General features: G+C 40.5%; 1 protein-coding gene across 7 annotated transcripts in view; it reads right to left on the bottom strand.

The window, feature by feature from the left end:
• Positions 1-22,592, bottom strand: part of DIP2A (disco interacting protein 2 homolog A) — a 106,419-nt gene that overhangs the window by 66,761 nt on the left and 17,066 nt on the right. For all 7 annotated transcript variants that reach the window (XR_010306090.1, XM_064160425.1, XM_064160446.1 and 4 more), the window contains exon 2: positions 4,588-4,659. Coding sequence is in view for 6 of the 7 variants with exons in the window: in XM_064160425.1 (XP_064016495.1) it covers positions 4,588-4,659 (72 nt within the window). In the remaining variant the exon portion in view is untranslated. The remainder of the gene's footprint in view (positions 1-4,587; positions 4,660-22,592) is intronic.

Genomic DNA, 22,592 nt, shown 5'->3' with positions numbered 1-22,592 from the left:
GAAGAATAACCTCCCTCATCCTACTGGCCACACTGTTCCTGATACAGGCCAGGATGCCATTGGCTTCCAGTTCCCAACCCCCTGCTATAGGCTTAGCTCTCAAGGAAAGAGATGCAAAGCTTTATATGTAATAGGGGAAGGGGAGGGTTGGGCCTTTCTTTCTTTTCCCAGTAACATAACTAAACACCTCTGGGTTTGTAGGTCACACTTGATGCCAGATTTCAAGCTTTCTCAAAACTAGAATATGGACTAGTACTTATGATTGACAAACATATCATGGCCTGTAAATAACAGCTCTCAGAAGAAAATGAAGAATGTGTGTTTTTTCAGGTTTAGAAAGCAGAAGAATCACTGGGTTACTATTTGCATTTCTCTACATTTGTTTCTTTTTATTTGATATATTGTCACTGATCAATGAGCAGCAGTGGCAACTGCACTATGGTTAATATGCCAATCATATTTCATTTCATGATAAATCCATAAAAGCAAAAATTGTAAATGTAATTTGCCTAAGAGGTAGGCATTTGGAATTTTTGTGTGAAATATGATGACTGAAAAGACAATCAAAGGCAGCAGATGTAAAATGGCAAGTTTGAATTTGGCACTGATTGTCTCTTCTTGTACCAAAACTATTTCTAACATCTACCAAGACAGACTTGAGATAAGGAACAAGATCATCATGTGCTGTGACTAATTACAGTCATTTAGCTGATGCAGAACAAATTCATGTTACCATATGACTCAGTGCAGATCCACTACTGAACTGCTGAAGCATGGCCTCAAGTGATCTCAGGATTAGATGGAAATCAAGCAATATACTTTTCATATTTGCTTTTATCTCATTTCATCTTGACTTGGAAGTGTTCTTGAATCTTTAAGATTATCTGGTCCAAGCAGGTCCTTCGACAAACAACTTAAAAGTACTCAAGTATCTTTTCATCACCTTTAGGTGCTTCTAAAAACCACTTGTGTTGTCCAAGACAGAATCTCTGAAATGTTCTTTTTCTTTTACTAGCAGAACTCTAAGGTTAGTTCTAGCTACCACATTCACAAGTCGCAAAAAGAGGAAAAGGAAAGCTTACACACAACTCTTCTTCAGAAATATAGAGCATTTGAGCTGTGATGACCCTTCAACTGTCTTGGCTAGAAAGAGGTCCACAAACCATAGAAAAACTGTACCCATGCAAGCCTAAGCTGGAAAACCTGAAGCAGATTCATAGAACAGTCATCCCCTCCTCTCCATTGAAGCAGTTTCTTTCCACAGTTGCTTCTGAACCCATGCCATCACTTTTTCCATCTTTACAAGTACCACATCAACATCCAATCCTATCTTGAGTTCTCTAATCATTCCATACTTCGAAAAGTCACAGCAATCAAAACCTTTCACTTCAAACAATTTCCCCATTATTTCCTTTTCTACATTCACTAGGAATTCTACTTCTTACTCAGCACTTTCACTGCCTACCTTACATTTTTGCTAAAAACCTTACAAATCAGCAAATTATCCCCTGAGCTAAAGTTTAGAGCTATGCGTTGATGCACTGAAAAAGACCTCAGGTTTTGTGGAATTCAAGTACTGAAGAATGTGAGGTGAAACTAACTGGTCAGCAGTCTTTATCTCATAGACCAAGAGAAAGGACAATGCATATACTTGGGAAGTAAATGATAATCAAATCAGCTTTAGAAAGACACAAGCTATTGGTCATAGACTAAGAATCTTCAAATCTACAATACTATAATCAGTTAGTCTGCAAAAACTTGATCAATAATACAAAATTTACTGAATCCTGTCAGGAATGATACTGAGCAAAGGGTGTTACAAAAAAATTCTGTGATCAAATTGCTAATGAGAAAAAAAATTACTGGAGGCTCAAAGCCATGGGGACTTCCACACATTAATCTGGGCCATGCTGAGGCTGTGTCAATTAACAAAATTCCAAGCTAGAATTAGGTTAATGGAACACATATGTCAGGAAACTGAAGTAAGTAGCTAGCTTAGAGCTTTAAGCAAACTTTGCCTTTTTGCCAGAGTATCACTCTGTGTGTTCAAAGGCAGAGAGCCTGCTCACTCATTCTCCAGTATATTAAAGCTTGATTCCTGTCATCTTAAAGCAAAGCTAGGCAGAAATGGTAGACAAATTGGGTAATCCAGTATTTCTTAGAAAATCTGTTATCCATCAAGCAGGACAAAGTAGGATCAGCTAATTTTCAGCCACTCCTTAAAACATGAAGAAAAACAAGAAAAATTTTAAGCAGACAGAACTCTACAGGGACCTAGGATTCTTATGGAGCCTAACCTCAGATCGCAGGCAAATTAACAGACTGTAGAATTGCCCTGCCACTGCCATCTCCTCACGACATGATTTCTTGCAATTATTGTTAACCTATAATTAATTATACGATTTCCAGCCTCTAGAATGAAACACTCTTGAACACCAAGTTTGAAAGAGAAGATTCAGTGCGAGAAAAAAAAAATAAAGTGTCATTAACATTTTTTTTCTTCCAAAGGAAATAAACCAAACAATGCTGTAGTTTCATTCACCACTCCAACTGAATGAGTTCCTGAATAAGCAGGTTACTCATAAGGTTACTCAGGTTACAATGAGTGGGTCTCCTTCTACAGAGACTTTCAAGGCCTGTCTGGATGTGTTGCTCTGTGATCGCTGTTAGATAGTATTGTCCTGCTCTGGCAAGAAGGTTGGACTTGATGATCTCCTTGGGCCCCTTCCAACCCCTAACATCCTGTGATCCTGTTACCTACACAGGGTATTACAAGACACCTTTGGAAATAATACAGGTATCACAGCAGGTTTTGAGAGCAGATAACTGAATGTTGCTTCTGAAAGGTAGAATATGACATGAAGCCAGTGGTATTAATGCAGAAAAGGGGAACAAAGGTGCTATACATTGCATTAATCTTATTTTTGAAATGATGAGAGAAAGTGCTGTACTTCACTAAGATACACTTGAGAGTTCAGAACTTGAACAATTTGTGCAAATAGCCTTTCATAGTTTAAGGGTTGAGAGGCAAAAATAATATTTTAAAAATAAAAAAAAACACTATCATGAGAAAAGCAGAGAGAGTAAAGCAACTGTTACGAGAGATTAAACCAAGAGACAGAAATCCAAAGACATGACCTGCTAGCAGGCAGAGTATTTCTTATAACTGTTAATCCTCAGCCAAAAACCATGCACAGCCTGGTGTCAAAATCTTTAACTAAGCTGAGTTTGAGGACAGGGTATTATGAACAAGACAGTTCCTTAGAGAAAAATGGTGTAAGGAGAAGAAGCTGTAGCGGATGAAGCTAGACCTTGCTGCTGACTGCAATATTTATCCAAAAAACCCAAGCTGTTTCTATTCAAGGAATAAGCCACTTCATAGAATTAGGTTAGGTCCTATGTAGCCTACAGAATACTATAAATTTGCTAAGGGAAAAGCTGCAGTTGTTCTTAAAAGAAAAACAAAGAAAAACTATAACAAACCAATCAAACAATCCCCCTCTAACTAAAACAAAAATACCCAACCCACCAGAAAAACACCAAACAAAAGACCACACACTACAAAACCAAACATAAAACACAACAACAAACCTGGGTTGAAAAGCCACATAATGAATCACCAGATCATATTCTAAATGTTCAGTGCAAAATACACACCATAAATCTTTTTTTAAATCACCACAACTCAGTCAGCAAGACTCAGAAGAATAAAACTTGATTATCCTGCTATGAAAAGCCACAGGAGTCACTGCAACAAGATTTCAAAAGCAAAAGAGACCATCATCTAACTCCACAATGTCATGGAAGGTAGCAAGGCCTTTAGCATTTTGCAACACACAATCTGCATAAAACTGGCTAGAGATGCCCATTCCTCCTTCAGATCAGTAACTTCTGTAGATATTAGCACTAGATTGAAATCACAGCACCAATCCCTCTGTTCTTTCATCTGAAAGCATAATCCTAACACTGCGAAAAAAGAACTTCTACTCTCTTTCTCTCATCTATCTACAGGGTCTTTTACTGGTTCCACTCATCTCAGCTGTTGTCTCATTCTCCCTTATTTCAGCCAGAATCTCTCAAGCTATGGAAGCACTGGCTTAAGATTATTATACAAGATGAAAGTTCAATGACAGCACAACAGCTTTAAGTGCAAGTGATTTCAATATCCTAGTATAAAAATAAATTTTACAAGTTAAACATTTTAGGTTTTTGGACGTACAACATAAAGTGAAAAAAAAAAATCACACTGAAGAAGGAGAGTGATGATGTGTGAGTGTTTTCATTTAATGACACTGGACAACCTGCTTTCAGAAAAAACTTCACTAATTTTTACAGTTATCTTAAAGTCTTGAATGTGGTTATCAAACTAAAGTTTGCTGACAAGAAATGTTACCATTTATTATTTCACATAAAATAAAAACTAATTCAGACTTTTGATCTGCACTTCTCTACAACAGCCATTTTCCACTACTGCCTAGATGCCATGTCAATCACATGTGATTAATTAACCAATTCCATTTAGAACTTTCCTATGATATATTTTCACAGATATAGCACAGAAGGTGCAATTTACATGCAGTCTCTTACCTTGAATTAGTGGTATGTACCGTGCTAAGAGCTTTGCTCTTTTCTTTTCATATCCTTTCTGAGTGATGTCTCCTAAAGAAACAGAGAAATACATTTAAGTTGTTTTCAACAGTTTTGAAATAAGCCTCATTTTTCTGATGCCCATGGTTAAACTTGCTAAATTTGAATGGGTCACATCAGCAATCAAGACTTGGTCAAAGAAATTCATGGCTACATACATAACATCACTGCAGCGTTATCTGTCTTGGAGTTATACAACGGTGGAATAACAGTTTTGTCTCCAGCACCTGTGTTGAACCTGGCCCTGGAGATAGCTACCATAATGCGGAACACAGCACAAAAGACCTGCAACATAGCAGCAGCCAACAAAGCTAATAAGCCTGGCTTTGCACCCTTCTGGGGCATTAGACATGCTCAGTAGACCAGGGATTGAAAGAATATTGTCTAGCGCATCTTTGTAGTGCCTTTCGAACTCTAGACTGTGCTGTCCATTCTGAATTGAGCAGAAGCACAGCAGTTGCAACTTCAAATTCTAGGATGTCCTAACTCCCTTCCAAGCACTAGTTTTTATGTACAGTTGTCATTTGATACTCTGTTTCAAACTCATATTGCAGACTCCACTGGTAAAACACAACACATTTTCACTGACTAGAATAAAAACAACTTATTGAGACAGTTCAGAATCTCTGCGTTCGTCATCCTACCACAAGAACAAAGTGGTTCCATAAAAACAAACAGCAGCAAGCTTAGTATAAATATAAAAACACCCAAACCCCCAAAAATGTTACAGGCTTTGTCCGTTTTCTTGCCTTGGCACAGACATGAAAACAGTGATCTGAAATAACTCAAAAACACTCTCCCCTCCCAAAATTCACACTTGCTTAAAGATGGTGAGATATTAAGCAGTTCCACTAACAAGGTGGACTTTAATGTCTCAATATCTGGCAAATGCATAATATGAAATATAACCAAGATTCAAGATAATATAGATATTTGAAGATTTAAAAAAAAAACATGCTCAAAGCAGGTAACTTTTAGAAATGTAGTCAGATAATTATCTGGACTTTAATTAGGACATGCAAGTGAATGTTTTCATGTAGATCTTTACTTCAAGCACATTCTTTCAGGAATATATTGGAGAAAGAGCTTATCAAAGTGAACTACAGAAAGGAAAAATAAGGCATGAATTATATATGTGAATTTATGAATTACGTAAAACAGTCTAACCCTGACCATTTGCTTTCTGTCAAATTGAACTCTCCATCCTGTTTATACAAGGAATTAAAACTTTAAGTCTGGGAACCTTAAGAGGAGTAAAAAGTAATACTGCCCATCTTGGCATGCTGGGTGCTTGAACGGATTTAGGTCTTGCATTTGACAGAACTCCATGTACACTATTCCATGCTATTTCTAAGGCTGCTCTGATCTCAGTTTTCAGGAGTGCAGTAAGAGTTGACACAATGCCCCACACCTGGGACTTTGCTGGGGATTTAGTCTTTTTCCCCTTACAGAAGTTTTCTGCAGGCAAGAATCGAGTTCAGAGAGCAATCCAGACAAGAGTGTGATTTACACAGGATTCATTCCCTTTAGAAAGGAGGGTAAAATTGTATCATAGAACCAGACAGGGCTGGAACCACAAAGATCATCTAGTTCCAAACTCCCTGCCATGGGCAGGGACACCCTACCCTAGATCACGCTGACCAGAGCCTCATCCAGCCTGGCCTTAAACACCTCCAGGGATATATATAAAAGACTATGTATTACTAGTAACAGTCATTTTTAATTCATCCAGATGAGTGACCTATCTTGGACATACAAAAGCAAGATATGTTCTTACTCTATTTAAAAATGTTTCTTCGGTATTTGCCTTAATACATAAGAGTCAGTTTTGGTTTTTTGTTTATTATTTTCCACAGCAGTATGTGCTTGGAAAGTATTTCCTTAATCATCCACCTTACTCCTACATCAGAAGACAGTGCTAACAGAAATGAAGTCACTTCATTATACCTGCAGCTAGGTGACTAAGCACTAACATTATGCCAAAACAAGCAATGACAGCTTGAAGATGCTGCTCAAAATAGATAAGCAAAAAATAGTGCTGGTGTGCTTCCATCACTGGAAGCATTTTAAACTACAACAAACAGAATTTGTCAGTTTTCACTCATCAGCATATGCAAATATTTCCTATAAAATTTGGACACAGAACAGAAACACTTTGGTTACCCTTTTTTTTAGGCAGATTTTTTTTTATTAGCAGAAATATATAGAAGTACTACATACACGTAGGGGTGTGTGTCTGTGTGTGTTATATATCAAAACAAGGACAAAATAAAAACCCCAACCACCCAAATAAATTTGTGTCTGGAAAACGCTGATCAAAATGACAAATCACACACTTTAAGTAAGTAATTTCTAGGAAACAATAAAAATAATGGGGAAAACAAAACAAAACCCCCACCATCCCAAACCACCAAACCTAAAACACTCAAGAAGCATCAGCAGGAAGAACCTGAAAGCATAAGTAATTTGAAAGACTAAATCAACCTCAGCACATTGTTTTAAGTGACAGACGCTGTACACAACACACATTTGCCATACCACAACTTCAGTGAGGACAGTAATTTTCACAGTTCAATAAATGATTCAAGCAATCCTTAAATCTATTAGGAGATCAGCTGTCTTACCAGATATCACTTAGCTGAAGAGGTGTGCCAAAGAAGCAGCAGATCAAAAGAAACGGCTGAAAAGAGAGTCTCACTTAACCCAAAATATCTTAAACTTTGGCATCTCACTGCATTTGGAAATTCTTTGATTTTTCTTGAATGATGACTTGAAAAATTTTCTTTGAACCACCTGGTTAAGAAAAGTCCAAAGTCAAAAGCATCTCTGTCAACTTTTGCAGCTCCACTGGTAAGTCACACTTCGCAGCCCAGCAAAGCTTTCTTTGTTTCTCTCAAAAAGCTCAGGGGTGGATTCTTCCTGACAATTACTCTCCACCCCCCCACCCTCAGTGGGATTAAACCATCAGCTGGGATTCTTTGTGATCCTTCACCTCTTCCAGAAAGAGCCGCTTAGCCACATCTGGTATGTGGGGGCCACAGCTGCTGTCATTTAGCCTCACTTTCTCACTAATTATTAGATTACACAAAAGCAATATGAGGTTCCTCATTCTCCACAAACTAGCTGGGAAGTATGAATAAAGGTAGACATTGAGCCAAACTGTAAGGTTTCTGCCTGGAATATTTATAGTTTTTAAAATATAGAATATGTTTGAATATACATCAGGGGCTTCAAGAAAATCAATCTCTACAGAGATGAAAGGACTGGAATTTCTTTAAATGATCTATAAACATTATTTTCTTGGTGCACAGAAAAAAAATAATCACACAGTTACCCCAAAGCTACCCACGTATGTTTTTATTTCACAGTGTCTGCACTACTAGCTAACAGCATCTTAGTTAAGAGCCAAATAAATGAAATTAAAACGACTTGCATTTTATTGGGTTTTCATTAATTACTTTTCATTGGCTATCCACTTCAAAATTTTCAAATAGCTTATTTTCAATTCTGAAAAGCAGGTGGTGAACACTAACTGCCTCAATGCAAAACAGGAAATAAGTATATGCCTTACTGCCTAGATACAGCTGCCATGCCTCATTGCATTGCAAAATCTTCATGCTGCAAAATCCTGATTTTGTAATCCCAAGTCTTTTATGGTCCTCTACTCACTGGATAATAATGTTTGGACTTTAAAAAAACCCTAGTAACTGGATATATGTGAGCTAAATAGTTAATAAATAAAGTGTGCCTCACAAAATATTATTTTCCACCAGAAAAGTACATCTGCAAGCAAAGAAACCTCTCCTCTTCAGTGGGTGTATGGACAGAGCTTGATGGTGCAGCTCTTTTTGCAGTGAGGAGTCCTTGAAGGCTTACTAATGGCAAAGGGAAAATCAGCAAGATCACAGAATCACACAGTGGTAGGGGCTAGAAGGGACTTCTGAAGAGCATCAAGTCCAGTCTCTCTGCCAGAGCAGCACCACCTAGAGCAGATGCTGAACAGTTCATGGAAAGGTGAGTTTGCTACGAAGTGACTTCTCCAGCCCTTAATCAGTAGCTTGCACTTAAATTCTCTGTGGGAGCAGTTATAGGAAACCACACATCACACTGTGCTGGCAATATACCCCCAGGACCTGTTGTGTAAATGCTCTCTGCCAGATGACTGCGCATCCTGTACAGCTGAGGATGGGTCTGTGCAAACCTAGCACTTGCAGGAGACAAGGAAATGTTTCCAAGTTGCCAATTTGCAGAGGTCAGGAATACAGACGTTTCTAAATGAGACGACTGTGCATTAAATGCGGATGAAAAGAATTAAGATGTATTAGATCTGCAAGATGAAACCTTTAGGGATTCCACTATTTGACCACTGGTGAGCAGCCAGAGTGTCAGATATAGCAACTATTGGTGAATCACTACAGAAATTTCTGTCAGTTCCTTTAGTATAAGGTGAAAGAGATGTGAATGCTGGCTTCTGCCTGAAAAACAAATGGTTCTTGGATGGTTTGAAAAGGCAGACAATTTGCTAGTGTAAAACATAACTCAGAAGTCACCTGTGGAAAACTTCAAGCAAATCTCCAGATTTACTTGGGAGACAGGTTGTCAACTGAATTTGAAGGGTTGGTGGAGTTGGAAAAAATCAATTCAGCAGTCATCATTTCCAATTCTACATCTTAGATATATTTGGTAAATGACAAAACTTGCCAAGCTTCAGTATCCTAGACGTATTATAAAAGGAACCCTACATTGCTACATGATTTTGACTTAATGCCAAGTCAGAAACAAAAATTCATGGAGGAAAAAAATACTTTAATATCTGTGATTACTTTTTGCCCACTGCAAAAGCAAAAATAATCAAGGCATTTCTAAGAACTATCATGAGAGATAATGATGAGGGAAGGCAGTTACACACGGCGTCACAGCTGGAGAATTGAAGATTGGTGCTAAGGATCACTGAATCATGCAGCCAGCATTAGAAATGGTTCCGTTTTTCATGTTATCCTTCCTCACAAGTAAATCATGTGCTGACCAGTCCCAAGGAAATGGGATAATGGAAGCACACAAGAAGTGAAAAGAGAGCTCACTGATGCACAGGTTGACGACAGCGGAACATCAATAGATGGTTTGTATCCTCTGCTAGCACGGCAAAGCTATGAAACTACAGCTATTTCAGCATGAAGACCACAGAGATCACGAGCTTAAGTCACAACATGCACGTGCATTGCAAGCCTATGCATTCTTGATACAGCCTGAGACCACCAGTTCGAGACTCTAACCAACATCAATAGGGTAAAAGTGCCTTATAGGAAGTAAGGAGCTTATTACTCAAAGGCTTGAAAATAGCAATTAGTGCATCTCACTTGTAATAAAGACAATTAAAGCATCTGAACAACAATCCCCATGACAGAATCTCAAGGATGCTGTTCTCTCAAACATAGCTGAGAAGTGCAGTAAACAAAGACTGATAAACCCCCAAAAACAAAACCACAAAAAACCTACCAAAAAAAAACCCACTAAAACAAACACACACAAAAAAACCAAACAACTCCCTAAAACAACAAAAAACCCACAAAAACTCTGCACTCCTAGGGAAAAAAAAAATCTTTCCAGCACAGTGCATAAGCAGGCTTCAGAAAGCTGTTGCTAATAGAAACCAACATACAAAAGATTAAAAACGGAGACAGCCTAACAGTAGGATAAAGTTGTCTATTCATCAAGGGGCAAAAGTACAGCAACAGCCACATGTAATTCCTGAATTGAATACCGAGTCATTACAGCGATCAGATCTATATTGCCACTCACATGGGATACATCTCAACAAAGTCACACACCAAGGGTTACAGCCTTCAAATTCCAAGGTATGTCATTTGTTACAGCACTCTGATGGCCAATAGCAGTTGCTGACACCCTTGAAAATAACAAGATGGGGAGATTAAGTGCAGCAGGATGGTTTTATTTACAGTATTATTTGCAGTCACAAACAAGACCTTGAGCAAAAGGAGAAGGAAGAGGAGCAGCACCTCTCCTGGGTGCTGAACTTCCTCAGTGGACCAGGACATGCAGCACTGGGCACCTTCATGCTGTGGCACTGAAAAGCTGATGAAAAGCCACAGAAAAGTCAAGGTCAGTACCTTTCTGAATTGCTATTCTCCTATCGAAGTCTAAAAAGCATCCATTAAGGCTGCTGTTGTTAATGTCTCAAGGTAAATATGATGTAGTTTCCAATGACCAGAATCTTCTTTAAGAGAAGGTGAAACCAGCATCATTGCACCCTCTGGTAAAGGACCTGATGAATGAGCCCCCATGTAGTGAAGTCCACTGCACCAAAAGCAGCAATGTTCTGTTAAGACTTCATTTTGGGATTACTGAATTTACGTATCAGAGGACAAACACCAGGGTTGTAAAATTATGACCTGACATGTGTGAGTACTATCAAATTTTAATTGGCACTTAACTTTAAAAAATGGAACATCTCTCCCAAATCTACCACTAATGCCCATTACAATCTTTGGTTAACTGCTACACATTCTTCCTGCAGGTACATTTTTGTATAAATTAAGCAAAAGTCAAACTGACCTAAAGGTGATAAGAGAATCAGAAGATTAAAATCATACCTGCAATTCAAGGAAGCAGTTTGGACCCCTGAACTAAGCAAATGCCAATACTCGCTACCATCCCTGAGATATGATCTCTAGTAGGTCTGCACTGTTTCAATCTGATAATCAAAGTGGGGTTTTTCAAAAAAGAAATATATTAAAAAGAAAATCTTCTTTAACTACTACTTACCCCTATCTGAAAATTGGTGGACTTACTAAACACACTGGTTCCAAACTGGATTCACATTCACACAGATCTTCTGTAAACTGTAGTGGCTGTAGGTTTTCCCCCCCTTTTTCTGCCTGCTGAAGAACCCCCATTTTTTTCCTGGGCAAAAGAGAAGTTTACTGCTGAATTCCTCCCCTAGTAGCTGAGGGGAATTCAATTGTGCACTGATAAATGAGCAAGACATGTCACAACTGTATGTAAATAAGTAGTCTGTTATGTAGTCTTGGTTCTTTTAGCTACTCCTATTTTTGCCATTTCAGTCTTGATCTTTAATTCTTTTACAGGCTGTATATCTATCATTAATGAAGTTTATACTGAAATAAGTGACTCTATATAGATTAGTTATACTGCCAAACTTAGTGGTTTGAGTTTGTTGCTCTTCCTGGTTAAGGGTGACAAGGACATCTGTTTCCATTTGTTGGCTCTTCTATAGAACTCATGCTTTGCAATTGTGGTTATAAAGATACATTTTTTACTTGTCAGGTAACCTGAAATCCATTCTGGCATTCAATTTCTAGTGAAAAGTCTCTCTCTCTCTTTTTCCCCCCCCTTCCTCTATAGAACATATCTTCATTCCAAGACTCAGACTATAGCTCAGTATTTCAGGCACAACTACACTTCTGTTCAGGTTGTCTTTGTCAAAGCACAGAAACTAGCCACATGAGAAGTGGGTGAAGCTGAAGGAAAGAACACTTCTTCACATCTGTAAGTGTGCAAAATATTCAAATAGCAGTCCTTTATCCTGAATCATTTCTAAGTCTTGCCTATGATAGGCTCAGTGAAGTGTGAAAATATCTTATGAACTTTGATATTATACAAATGTGTTTAATACAGAAATAAAGTGACATCTGAACATTCCAAATGGGATATGTTTGACTAACCTGTAAGAAATTCTATTTCAAAGATCTTATTTTAAACATCCTGAGAGCCTCAAGATGCATTTTAAGCAGTATTACAATTATAGCACAACTTCACTTGCAATTTCTAATTTCCAGTACAACTTTCACCCCTTTAACATAATTCATCAAAGTACAAAACTTACCTGCATGTAGAAGTAGAAATACACAACTACTTAAATATGTGCAGTTTTATGAAACTTTTGCAGTAAAATCACTTAAACATCAACCTCTAGAACCTAGCTAATTGTACATATCTTAACAACAGAAAGGTAATTAATGTTACCAGTATTAGTAGCAGAAGACTAAACTTTCCACCTTGTGCCCCATTACACAAGAGAACTACTCATTTCACAGTACCATGAATTGGTTAGTGTGCTTTATTGTGGTCTGAATTTAGTCTGATCAAGCCATAGGCAGTTTTGGCATTAGCAAAGCAATGCTAAATAGCAGAATTTGAAGACTGTAACCTGACACACATGTCATCCGTTCACCTCAAAGTTTCAAAGCAGTTCCTAGACATAGGCACTACTTGTATTTTACAAAATGAAGAACACCAAAGTAAGTATGTAATACAGTGAGGATGAGAAAAGTATATTATGCATTCCACGTTATTCTGTTCTGCACAAACCCACACTTGAAAACCATGCACACATGCTGAGATGAGATGCTCCTTCTTAAATATTGAGCTGCCTGGCTTTAATTCCTCTTCATCTGCCAGGAGTATATTTGACAGGGTAAAAGAAGGTTAAATAATTAGATTGCAAAAGCAACTTGGCAGGTTTCCAGACTTGGTTAGCCCAATTAATGAATTGTTCTTACACTGCTTCAGTAACTCCTTAAGCTCACTCCACAGGGAGACAGGAAAAGCTTAAACTCTGCTCCTTCACTTCTATCCCATTAGGGCTCCCTGCAGAATACAGAAACAAATTGACAGATACCAGCGACACAAACATCTGTAGGTGTACCAGTCTGCCTCTGGCTTCTGCTCTTAGTGATGAAAAACTAGTCCTGTTTTAAATAGGCTGAGATGTTCCCTTTCAATGAAACACACTCTCTTCTGCTATAGCACTAGAAGGACAAATGAAGAACCAGCTTCATTAAGCTTGCGTTAATTTACAGGTTTATTTCCACAGCAGATACAAGCTTCAAAAGAATGTAACTTCTGTAGCTTCATGGTATCAGGCTTTTTTATGTATGAAAATCAGTTTTTAATCACTCATTTGGTACGTTCTTTAAAGCTGATTAGAATCTTCAACTAGAGGTTATGAAAAAAAATTTATCAAAGCAGATGTAGCTTTTACATCTTACTATTATGTAAATCATGAATGTCACCATTCCCTTTAACAAGCTAAGGAAAACTGAGTACACGGGGCGGGCAGAGTGGTGGAAACCATTTGGTACGCAGACAATGTCCTGTCTGCTTCCCACACAAACCAAAGAAAAACGTTAAAAATACAATCTTTAAAATTTGAGCTGAAAATTACTTTAGTGAAATACAAAAATGAAAAAAAACTTGAAAGGATGTGATAGACATGAGGTATGTCCTTCTTTTAAATACTACTAGGAAAATGTTATTTCAAAATAATCTAATGTCAGTCTACTGCAGAGATGAAAATATTCAGACTTTTTGCTTGCTGCTTCCTAGATGCATCAGGGATACAATACAAGAGTAGAATAATTATGCCTGGCATGTAGTGATCAACTATCACAACGAATTAGCCAAAAATAATTGTCTGAACTAAGTAATTTTAACCTACAGCATGCAGTGGGGAAGGAGGGGGAAGATGCTTTGCTACTAAGTACAAAGTCACTTATTTTCCCTTCAATGAGTCGCATTGACAATTTCTACTGTCACAACATCCAGGAGCAGTTTCAAACCAAACTCTATTCCATGGTTACCACAAAAGATTCCCTGAAAACTGTCTCCAAATATGCAAATCTAGAAACAACCAGATAAAGACTTAAGGGACCACAAAGGAAAAAAACAAACAAACCGCTTTCTACAGTACTTTTTGCAAGACCTTCAGTACACATTCCTCTCTTATAAGGCTGTGGAGACATTTATCAGCTAGATAATTTTCTCTGTATAATTCAGATAAGACAAACAATCACAAAACCAAAAAAGAACTTGATAATAAATGTCTTACATTATGAAGTCATCCTTGAGAAATGAATATATAAAGAGGACAAATGTAATATTTAAGGCTGTGTAAGGTTAAGTAGTTGCAACTCCCTTTCTGATCCAAGGAGCTTTTTACTTTTCCTATCCTTCACACACTCATCACACAGTGATTAGTGAGCAAGATGAAGGTATTTTTGACTATTAAACTCCTTTATCTTGGATAAAAGCTTTATTTTAATGGTGTGTTTTTTGGATGCCAGTGATACTGATTGTTCCCGTTCTCTTCACTAACACCCAAGAAGTTACCCCATCAGCTGCAGATGTTTTACAAGCGACTCAGCATTTCATATTTGCCATAGACACAGTCACTGGGGAGCCCTGGTTGCAGTGAGGATTTGGAGAACCCTACCCAGCAATTGGAAACTCCCATGCAGCACATCCACTTGTAGGTGAGGCTTCAAAAAAAAAAATCACTGCCAGAGGGTCCAGCTTTTATATTGTTAAATAAACAGGTTTATATGATTCTAAATGTGGAAACCTCTGACTTCACACTCCTCTTGGATTTCCACAGAGCCTGGCCAGAGCCCAGTGGGAGACCAAGGGAGTATCTTTATCGCTTTGGCTTTGATCACACACCCTCTACAAGACCAGACATCTGAGCTCATTGTCTTGGTGGTCTATCTCTAAATAGGGAAAGTTAAATATATTCCCATGGCATTTCACAACTATATTTTGTCTAAGTTACATCTTTCACTAATAATCATAGATATTTCACCAATAACCAGACATTTGTAATAGACACTAACGATAATACAAATTTTGCCAGTAGTCAGATACCAATAATAGGTAATGTTTGGTTGGGAGGTTCATCTAGAGGCCAGCCTTTAGTTTGGTGCTCACTGCTTAAGCCCCACTACTTCAGCCATAGACAACTCAAGTTATTTCAATTTGTAAACTATGAAACTTTTTTCAATGGATCTCTAGGTTTTGGCTCCGAGTTTGGTTGATTTCCTGAGAAGGTTATTATCACACCCTCAAAAGCACCTTAAGACCATGAAGGAAAGGGTAAATGAGATCTAAAGTTGATGTTGAGATAACTGGAGTGGGGGTGGCCATGTTTTACTACACATGCAAATCCTTTTGACTTATTTTAAAATAAGACCTTCATCAATATCCATGGTAAAGCTGAAAAATAACATAGCTCAATGTAATTTCACTAGGAAATGAGATGTCATTTAAAGACTTTATATTGGATCCACATAAATCATCTGATGTGATCATAAAGAAACAGATGAAGTAATTAAGAGTTCCTGGCTGAACGACAAATTTCTAAATGACATTGAAAGACTTAAAAAAACCCAAACACAAGCACACAAAAGGAAAATAGAAAAATAAAAGTATGCAGAAAAGCAAGCTGGTACACACAAGCAACCTCTCACTGCAAGAGGAAACAAAACTCAGAAAACCAAAGAAAACAAACAAACAAACAAAAACCCCAACAAAATCCATAAAGATCCTAAACAAACAACAAAAAAAATCCCAAACAACACAAAAAAATCCCAAACCAAAACAACAACAAAAAACCCTGTGAGAGTCTAAATCATCTCTCCCTTGTTCATCAACAAAGATGAAGACTGCCTTTGTTACCCTCCCCGGCTCAGCTGAGGTGCCTGGCCGAAAGCTCAGGGATGCAATCAACAGGGATACAGTGCTTTTGTGGACTTCTTGGACCTCTGCCTGGCTTGAATGCCCAGGATGCACATGTCTTACATCAGCTACCCCAAAGAGAAAAGGCTTATGTGTATTTGGGATACAGACAGGTAAGTGACACAGGGAGGGGGCGGAGGCCCTCCCCGGTGCCGCTGGACCCCTGCGAATGCATGAATACACAGAAAGATTTCCTGGGGAGCTGCATCTGGACACAATCTAAATACCTGTATAAAAACACATGAGCAATGCCTGCCAAAGAGAGCACCTCCACCTGAAGACAGAAGAACGTCCCTTGGCCACACACACCTCTCTCTCTTCCCCTCCCATCTTCTCCTGATGGTAATATAATCCCCGATCTTTTCATTCCCTGCTTCTTCTCCCTCTCTCTCCCCCTTCCCTCTTCTCTCTCTCCCTCGGTTTGTTTCAATTTTATCCTTTAATAAATAGTTTTGTGATGATATATGGTCTTACTTGCACCTTAATTTCACAACACGGAAATCTCTAAGAACAGATCTTGCTCCTCTAGACAGAGATATCACTAATCTCTGTTCTGCAGACCTTGACAAACCCCCACCCAGAAACCAAACAATAAAACAATCCAAAACAACAACCTCCCCCCTTCCCCTTCCCCAAAACATCAATCCCTACTACAACCAGAACACTTCTGTGCTTACAAAGCTTGGAAAGTCCAGCAAGGGTCCCCATAATGGCTAAACTTAAACTTATTTCTAGTTGAAGCAATACTCACTTAACTGTTTAGCTGAGGTCTGGAGCCTATACATGATCAGCAAAGTATTTTCCTGAATCTGCAACTGGAGAAGTGCAAGAACAGGACTTGAAAAGGCCTCATGAATGGGAGCAGTGCCCTACCAGTCAAGCTTGCTACACAGTGTACACCACAGATCTGTTCAGTCAGCAAAAATCCAATCCATCATCTCATGCTAACTTTCTGTGCAGAAGGGCATTATCAAGAATCAAGACCATTGTACCTCAGCCTTCCATTGCTAGCGCTGGTTATGGATAAGGAGACTGCTTCACTTCTGCATGCCTCCCCATCGACTTAAAGATCAGACAGAAGCCATCAGTTTGCTACCAAGAGTAGGAAATTCAGCTCCTCAAATAAAATATGCTGATTTCTTTCCAAATATTTTCATATCCTTAACTCGACAAATCTTCTTTAGAAAAACACAGAGACATCTATTTCTTTATGAACTGGAGGTCTCCCTGAACAGCAAGAAAATGCCATTTCTGCCAATTGCATTTTTAACTCGGCTTGCTGGAAAGAGCCAAAGGTAAAGCCAGGATGAGTGTCTGTAGCCTTAGATGCTCAAGCCCACAACTTCCACTTGGTTTGAGGTTGAATGTTACACAATGCTACACGCTGCTGCCGAGGCAGTGGCTAACTAACAGCATCTTCCATACAGTAAGGCTTGTTAAAACTGAATACTGGAATGCATAATTTTTATTACATCAAGTAGTGAATGCAAGATTTTAACTGGCTGATAAAAAAGGATAAACTATATTAAGGAGAAGAGGTGAAGCAACTCCAGTAGCAACTAAATGAATCAATTTTTTTTTGAATTTCACATGTAGTAGTAGCCACAATCAAGGGCTGCAACGTGTCTGAAAAATGCTCAGCGGCAGCAAGATATCCTGAGATGTCAACATAGCAGTAATGTAAAATAGGTCCAAAGAGACTTATAGATGGGAATCCAGAAGCACCACTATAGGAACATATTTCCTTTCCAATGAATGCCACCATCAATTAGGCAGGAGAAATAACACTGCTGAATCTACGGTACACAAGACAATGATGGGGGGGGAGGGGGGGGACAGTTCCTACCACATAAGAGCACATCATGTTTATTTCTACCTGAGGAAACTGAACATACACAAGTCTATGGGACCAGATGAGACGCATCCCAGAGTCCTGAAGGAACTGGCTGATGTAGTTACCAACCCACTCTCCATGATATCTAGGAAGTCATGGCAGTCAGGTGAAGTCCCTGGTGACCAGAAGGGAAACATCACCGTCATTTTTACAAAAGGTAGTGAGGAGGACTCTGGGAACTAGAGACCTGCCAGCCTCACCTCTGTGTCTGGGAAGATCATGGAACAGATCCTCCTCAAAGTTATGCTAAGGCACATGGAAGATGAAGAGGTGATTTGAGACAGTCAGTATGGCTTCACCAAGACCAAGTTCTGCCTGACCAACCTAATGCAAGCTACACCTGCTGTCTGAACAGCAGCAACAGGCAGATAGGTATATAACAGAAGAGGACAGATGTAGTAGATAAGTAAGTTCCCAAGCCAAGGCCAAAGGATAATGAAGAATGTTGGTATAAACAATAGGATTAAATAAAAGCAAGTTAATTTTTCCAAGCCTGGTCACACAACACACCTGGGCTAATTCAATAGGCTACTACTGCTGAAAAATGTAGCTCTGATTGTAACTCCCAACCAGTGCAGCCTCCCATATGCCAGCTTTAGACCTCATGTGATTAAAAAGTATGCTAGATCAAACCATTAACCCGGAAAGGTTAACAAATAGACCCATTCAATCTGTGCTATGTATGTTAATGAACCGAAAGGGCTCTAGCTTTTTTAGCACCAGAAGCTTCTCCATCTCCTGTGTTTCTATAGGGCAACTGGGTCCTTGGATTCACTTTTGACATCTCCATACAAGAAAATATCAATAAAGCACACACGAAAATGTAACTGTAGAACAGCCATGAGTGTCAGAGCCAGGTAACTCATTCAAGATACTTGCCTCTTCCTTCTTTCCATCTGCTTTTCCCCATATCATATATCTTTAGGTCAAATTTGGTGTGTATTTCACAGTATCACAGTATCATCAGGGTTGGAAGAGACCTCACAGATCATCAAGTCCAACCCTTTACCACAGAGCTCAAGGCTAGACCATGGCACCAAGTGCCACGTCCAATCTTGCCTTGAACAGCTCCAGGGACGGCGACTCCACCACCTCCCTGGGCAGCCCATTCCAGTGTCCAATGACTCTCTCAGGGAAGAACTTTCTCCTCACCTCCAGCCTAAATTTCCCCTGGCGCAGCCTGAGGCTGTGTCCTCTCGTTCTGGTGCTGGCCACCTGAGAGAAGAGAGCAACCTCCTCCTGGCCACAACCACCCTTCAGGTAGTTGTAGACAGCAATAAGGTCACCCCTGAGCCTCCTCTTCTCCAGGCTAAACAACCCCAGCTCCCTCAGCCTCTCCTCATAGGGCTGTGCTCAAGGCCTCTCACCAGCCTCGTCGCCCTTCTCTGGACACGCTCAAGCATCTCAATGTCCCTCCTAAACTGGGGGGCCCAGAACTCAACACAGTACTCAAGGTGTGGTCTAAGCAGTGCAGAGTACAGGGGCAGAATGACCTCCCTGCTCCTGCTGACCACACCATTCCTGATGCAGGCCAGGATGCCACTGGCTCTCTTGGCCACCTGGGCACACTGCTGGCTCATGTTCAGGCGGGTATCAATCAGCACCCCCAGATCCCTCTCTGTCTGGCTGCTCTCCAGCCACTCCGACCCCAGCCTGTATCTCTGCATGGGGTTGTTGTGGCCAAAGTGCAGCACCCTGCACTTGGAGCTATTGAACCCCATCCCATTGGACTCTGCCCATCTGTCCAGGCGGTCAAGGTCCCGCTGCAGAGCCCTTCTGCCCTCCAACCTGGTCACATTTGCCCCCAGCTTAGTGTTATCTGCAAACTTGCTGATGACTGACTCGATGCCCTCATCCAGATCATCTATGAAGATGTTAAAGAGGATGGGGCCCAGCACAGATCCCTGAGGGACACCACTAGTGACTGGCTGCCAGCTGGATGTGGCAGCATTCACCACCACTCTCTGGGTCTGGCCCTCCAGCCAGTTCCTAACCCAGCACAGAGTGTTGCCATCCAAGCCACAGGCTGACAGCTTAGCCAGCAGTCTGCTGTGGGGGACATTATCAAAGGCCTTGCTGAAGTCCAGATAGACCACATCCACAGGCCTCCCCACATCCACCAAGCGGGTCACCTGATCATAGAAGGAGATCAGGTTGGAGAGGCAGGATCTGCCCTTCCTAAACCCATGCTGGCTGGACTTGAGCCCTTTGCCATCCCTCAGGTGCGCTCTTATCACCCCCAAGATAACCTGCTCCATCAGTTTCCCTGGCACTGAGGTCAGGCTGATGGGTCTGTAGTTCCCAGACCTCTCCGGTGAGCCACGACTGCTGGAAAATGATGGAGGGCAGCTTGGCCAGCTCAGCTGCCAGCTCTCTCAGCACCCTGGGATGGATCCCATCTGGTCCCATGGACTTGTGGGTGTCCAGATGGCTCAGCAGGTCCTGAACTAATTCTTCATGAATTTCCAGGGCAACACACCGCTCCTTGACCCCATCCCCCAGTTCAACAGGCCACTTGCCTCCTCCTCCCTCCTTGCTGTTGAAAACTGAGGCGAAGAAGGCATTCAGGATCTCAGCCTTTTCTTCATCATCAGTTATAGTGTTCCCCTCCTGGTCCAGTAAGCAGTGGAGGCTCTTCTTGCCCTTTTTAGCATTGATAAATTTATAAAAGTGCTTTTTGTTATCTTTCACGGAAGTGGCAGCCTAAGTTCTAGCTGGGCCTTAGCCTCTCTAATTTTTCTCCTGCATAATCTGGCTAAATCCTTAAACACATCAGGAGAAGCCTTCCCCTCCTTCCAAAGGTGATACACCCTCTTTTTTTCCCCCAATTCCTTCAGGAGCTGATTACTCATCCAGGCTGGTCGCCTTCCCCGCCGGCTCATCTTTCGGCACATGGGAACTGCCAGTTCCTGTGCCTTCAAAAGCTCCTGTTTAAAGTAGGTCCAACCATCCTGGACCCCTTTGTTCTCAAGGACTGCTGCCCAGGGGACTCTGGAAATAAGTTTCTTAAGCAAACTGGTTTGCCCTCCGAAAGTCCAAGGTGTGGGTTTTGTTGTAGTGCCTCCCTATCTCCCTGCATATTGAAAATTCCACTATCTCGTGATCACTACACCCCAGGCAGCCTCCCACTGTCACATCTCCTACCAGCCCTTCTCTGTTGGAGAGCAGCAGGTCAAGCTGAGCTTGACCCCTAGTAGGCTCACTTAACAGCGGGGTCATGAGGCTGTCCTCCACGCAGTCTAGAAATCTCCTGGACTGCCTCCTCTCTGCTGTTGTTATTAATGCAAGCTGCAAGTGTTTTTGAAAGGACATTTAAATGTGGCTGAGAAGGGATGTAGCAGCACTATCTATCACCCTGCGAAGTAGGCAAACGGTGTGGCTGCACAAGGTAGTATTGCAGCTGGAAGAGATAGACCTGCTCCCCAAACAACTGCTTCTGCCACAACTCTAACCAGCTCCAGCACTCAGACTGCTCCTAAACCTGAGTAAGATTAACCCAGGAAACAAAACTAAGTAGGTAAGTAAAGGCAGCAGCCAGGTGAGGGTTGGTCTCTTCTCCAGGCAACCAGCAACAGAACAAGGGGACAGTCTCAAGTTGTGCTGGGAGAGATATAGGCTTGATATTAGGAGGAAGCTCTTCACAGAGAGAGTGATTTGCCACTGAAATGAGCTGCCCAGGGAGGTGGTGGAGTTGCCCTCCCTGGATGTGTTCAAGAAAAGACTGGATGAAGCACTTAGTGCCATGATCTAGTTGATTGGATAGGGCTGGGTGACAGGTTAGGTTGGATGACCTTGGAGGTTTCTTCCAACCTGGTTGATTCTACGATAAAAACGCCTGTTGAGTCCCACAGACAGCATACAGGATGGCCCTCTGTGACCTAGAACACAAGAGGAAACATCAAGCAGCAAGGGACTATGTTGTCCTCAAACCACTGGTGAAATACCACAGTTCCTCAGATTAATGGCGAAGTTACATCTTCCTTAAGTTCTTCCATTACCACATTTTCCTCCACAGCTCCTTAACAGTGATCATTACTAAGAGATTACTAAGCATTTAATCACTTTCAATCTCTTAAACAGATCACAATGAATTCCTTTTAAACAGTGCTAATCTATAAACTTTAGAAAGTCACATATTTGATGCTGTGACAGTGAAGGCCAGTAGGAAAATAAACACACCACATGCAGTGCTACCCAATACTAATGAAGTCTGACTGCCCAAACCAAAAGTTTAGACAAACATTAAAGACAAACATAGTTCAAAAAAAATCAGATTTAAGCTTGTCCCTTGTGTGCATGTACTGGGAAAACCTACATGACCGCATTTATTTTTTCAACAAGATCTCTGACTCATCCAATGCACTGAAGAGACATTGTTCAGTGAACAGAATATTGAATACATTTGGTTGTTGTTGTTGATTTTTTTGTTTTGCTTTGTAATTCTTTTGTCACAATAGAGCAGGCTTCAGAGGGCAAGAGCACATGAACAAGAAGGTCACAG

The sequence above is a fragment of the Pogoniulus pusillus genome, chromosome 2 (assembly GCF_015220805.1).
Source record: "Pogoniulus pusillus isolate bPogPus1 chromosome 2, bPogPus1.pri, whole genome shotgun sequence".
NCBI lineage: Eukaryota > Metazoa > Chordata > Aves > Piciformes > Lybiidae > Pogoniulus > Pogoniulus pusillus.
The sequence above is the reverse complement of the archived record's forward strand: the minus strand, read 5'-3'. Positions and strand labels throughout refer to the sequence as shown.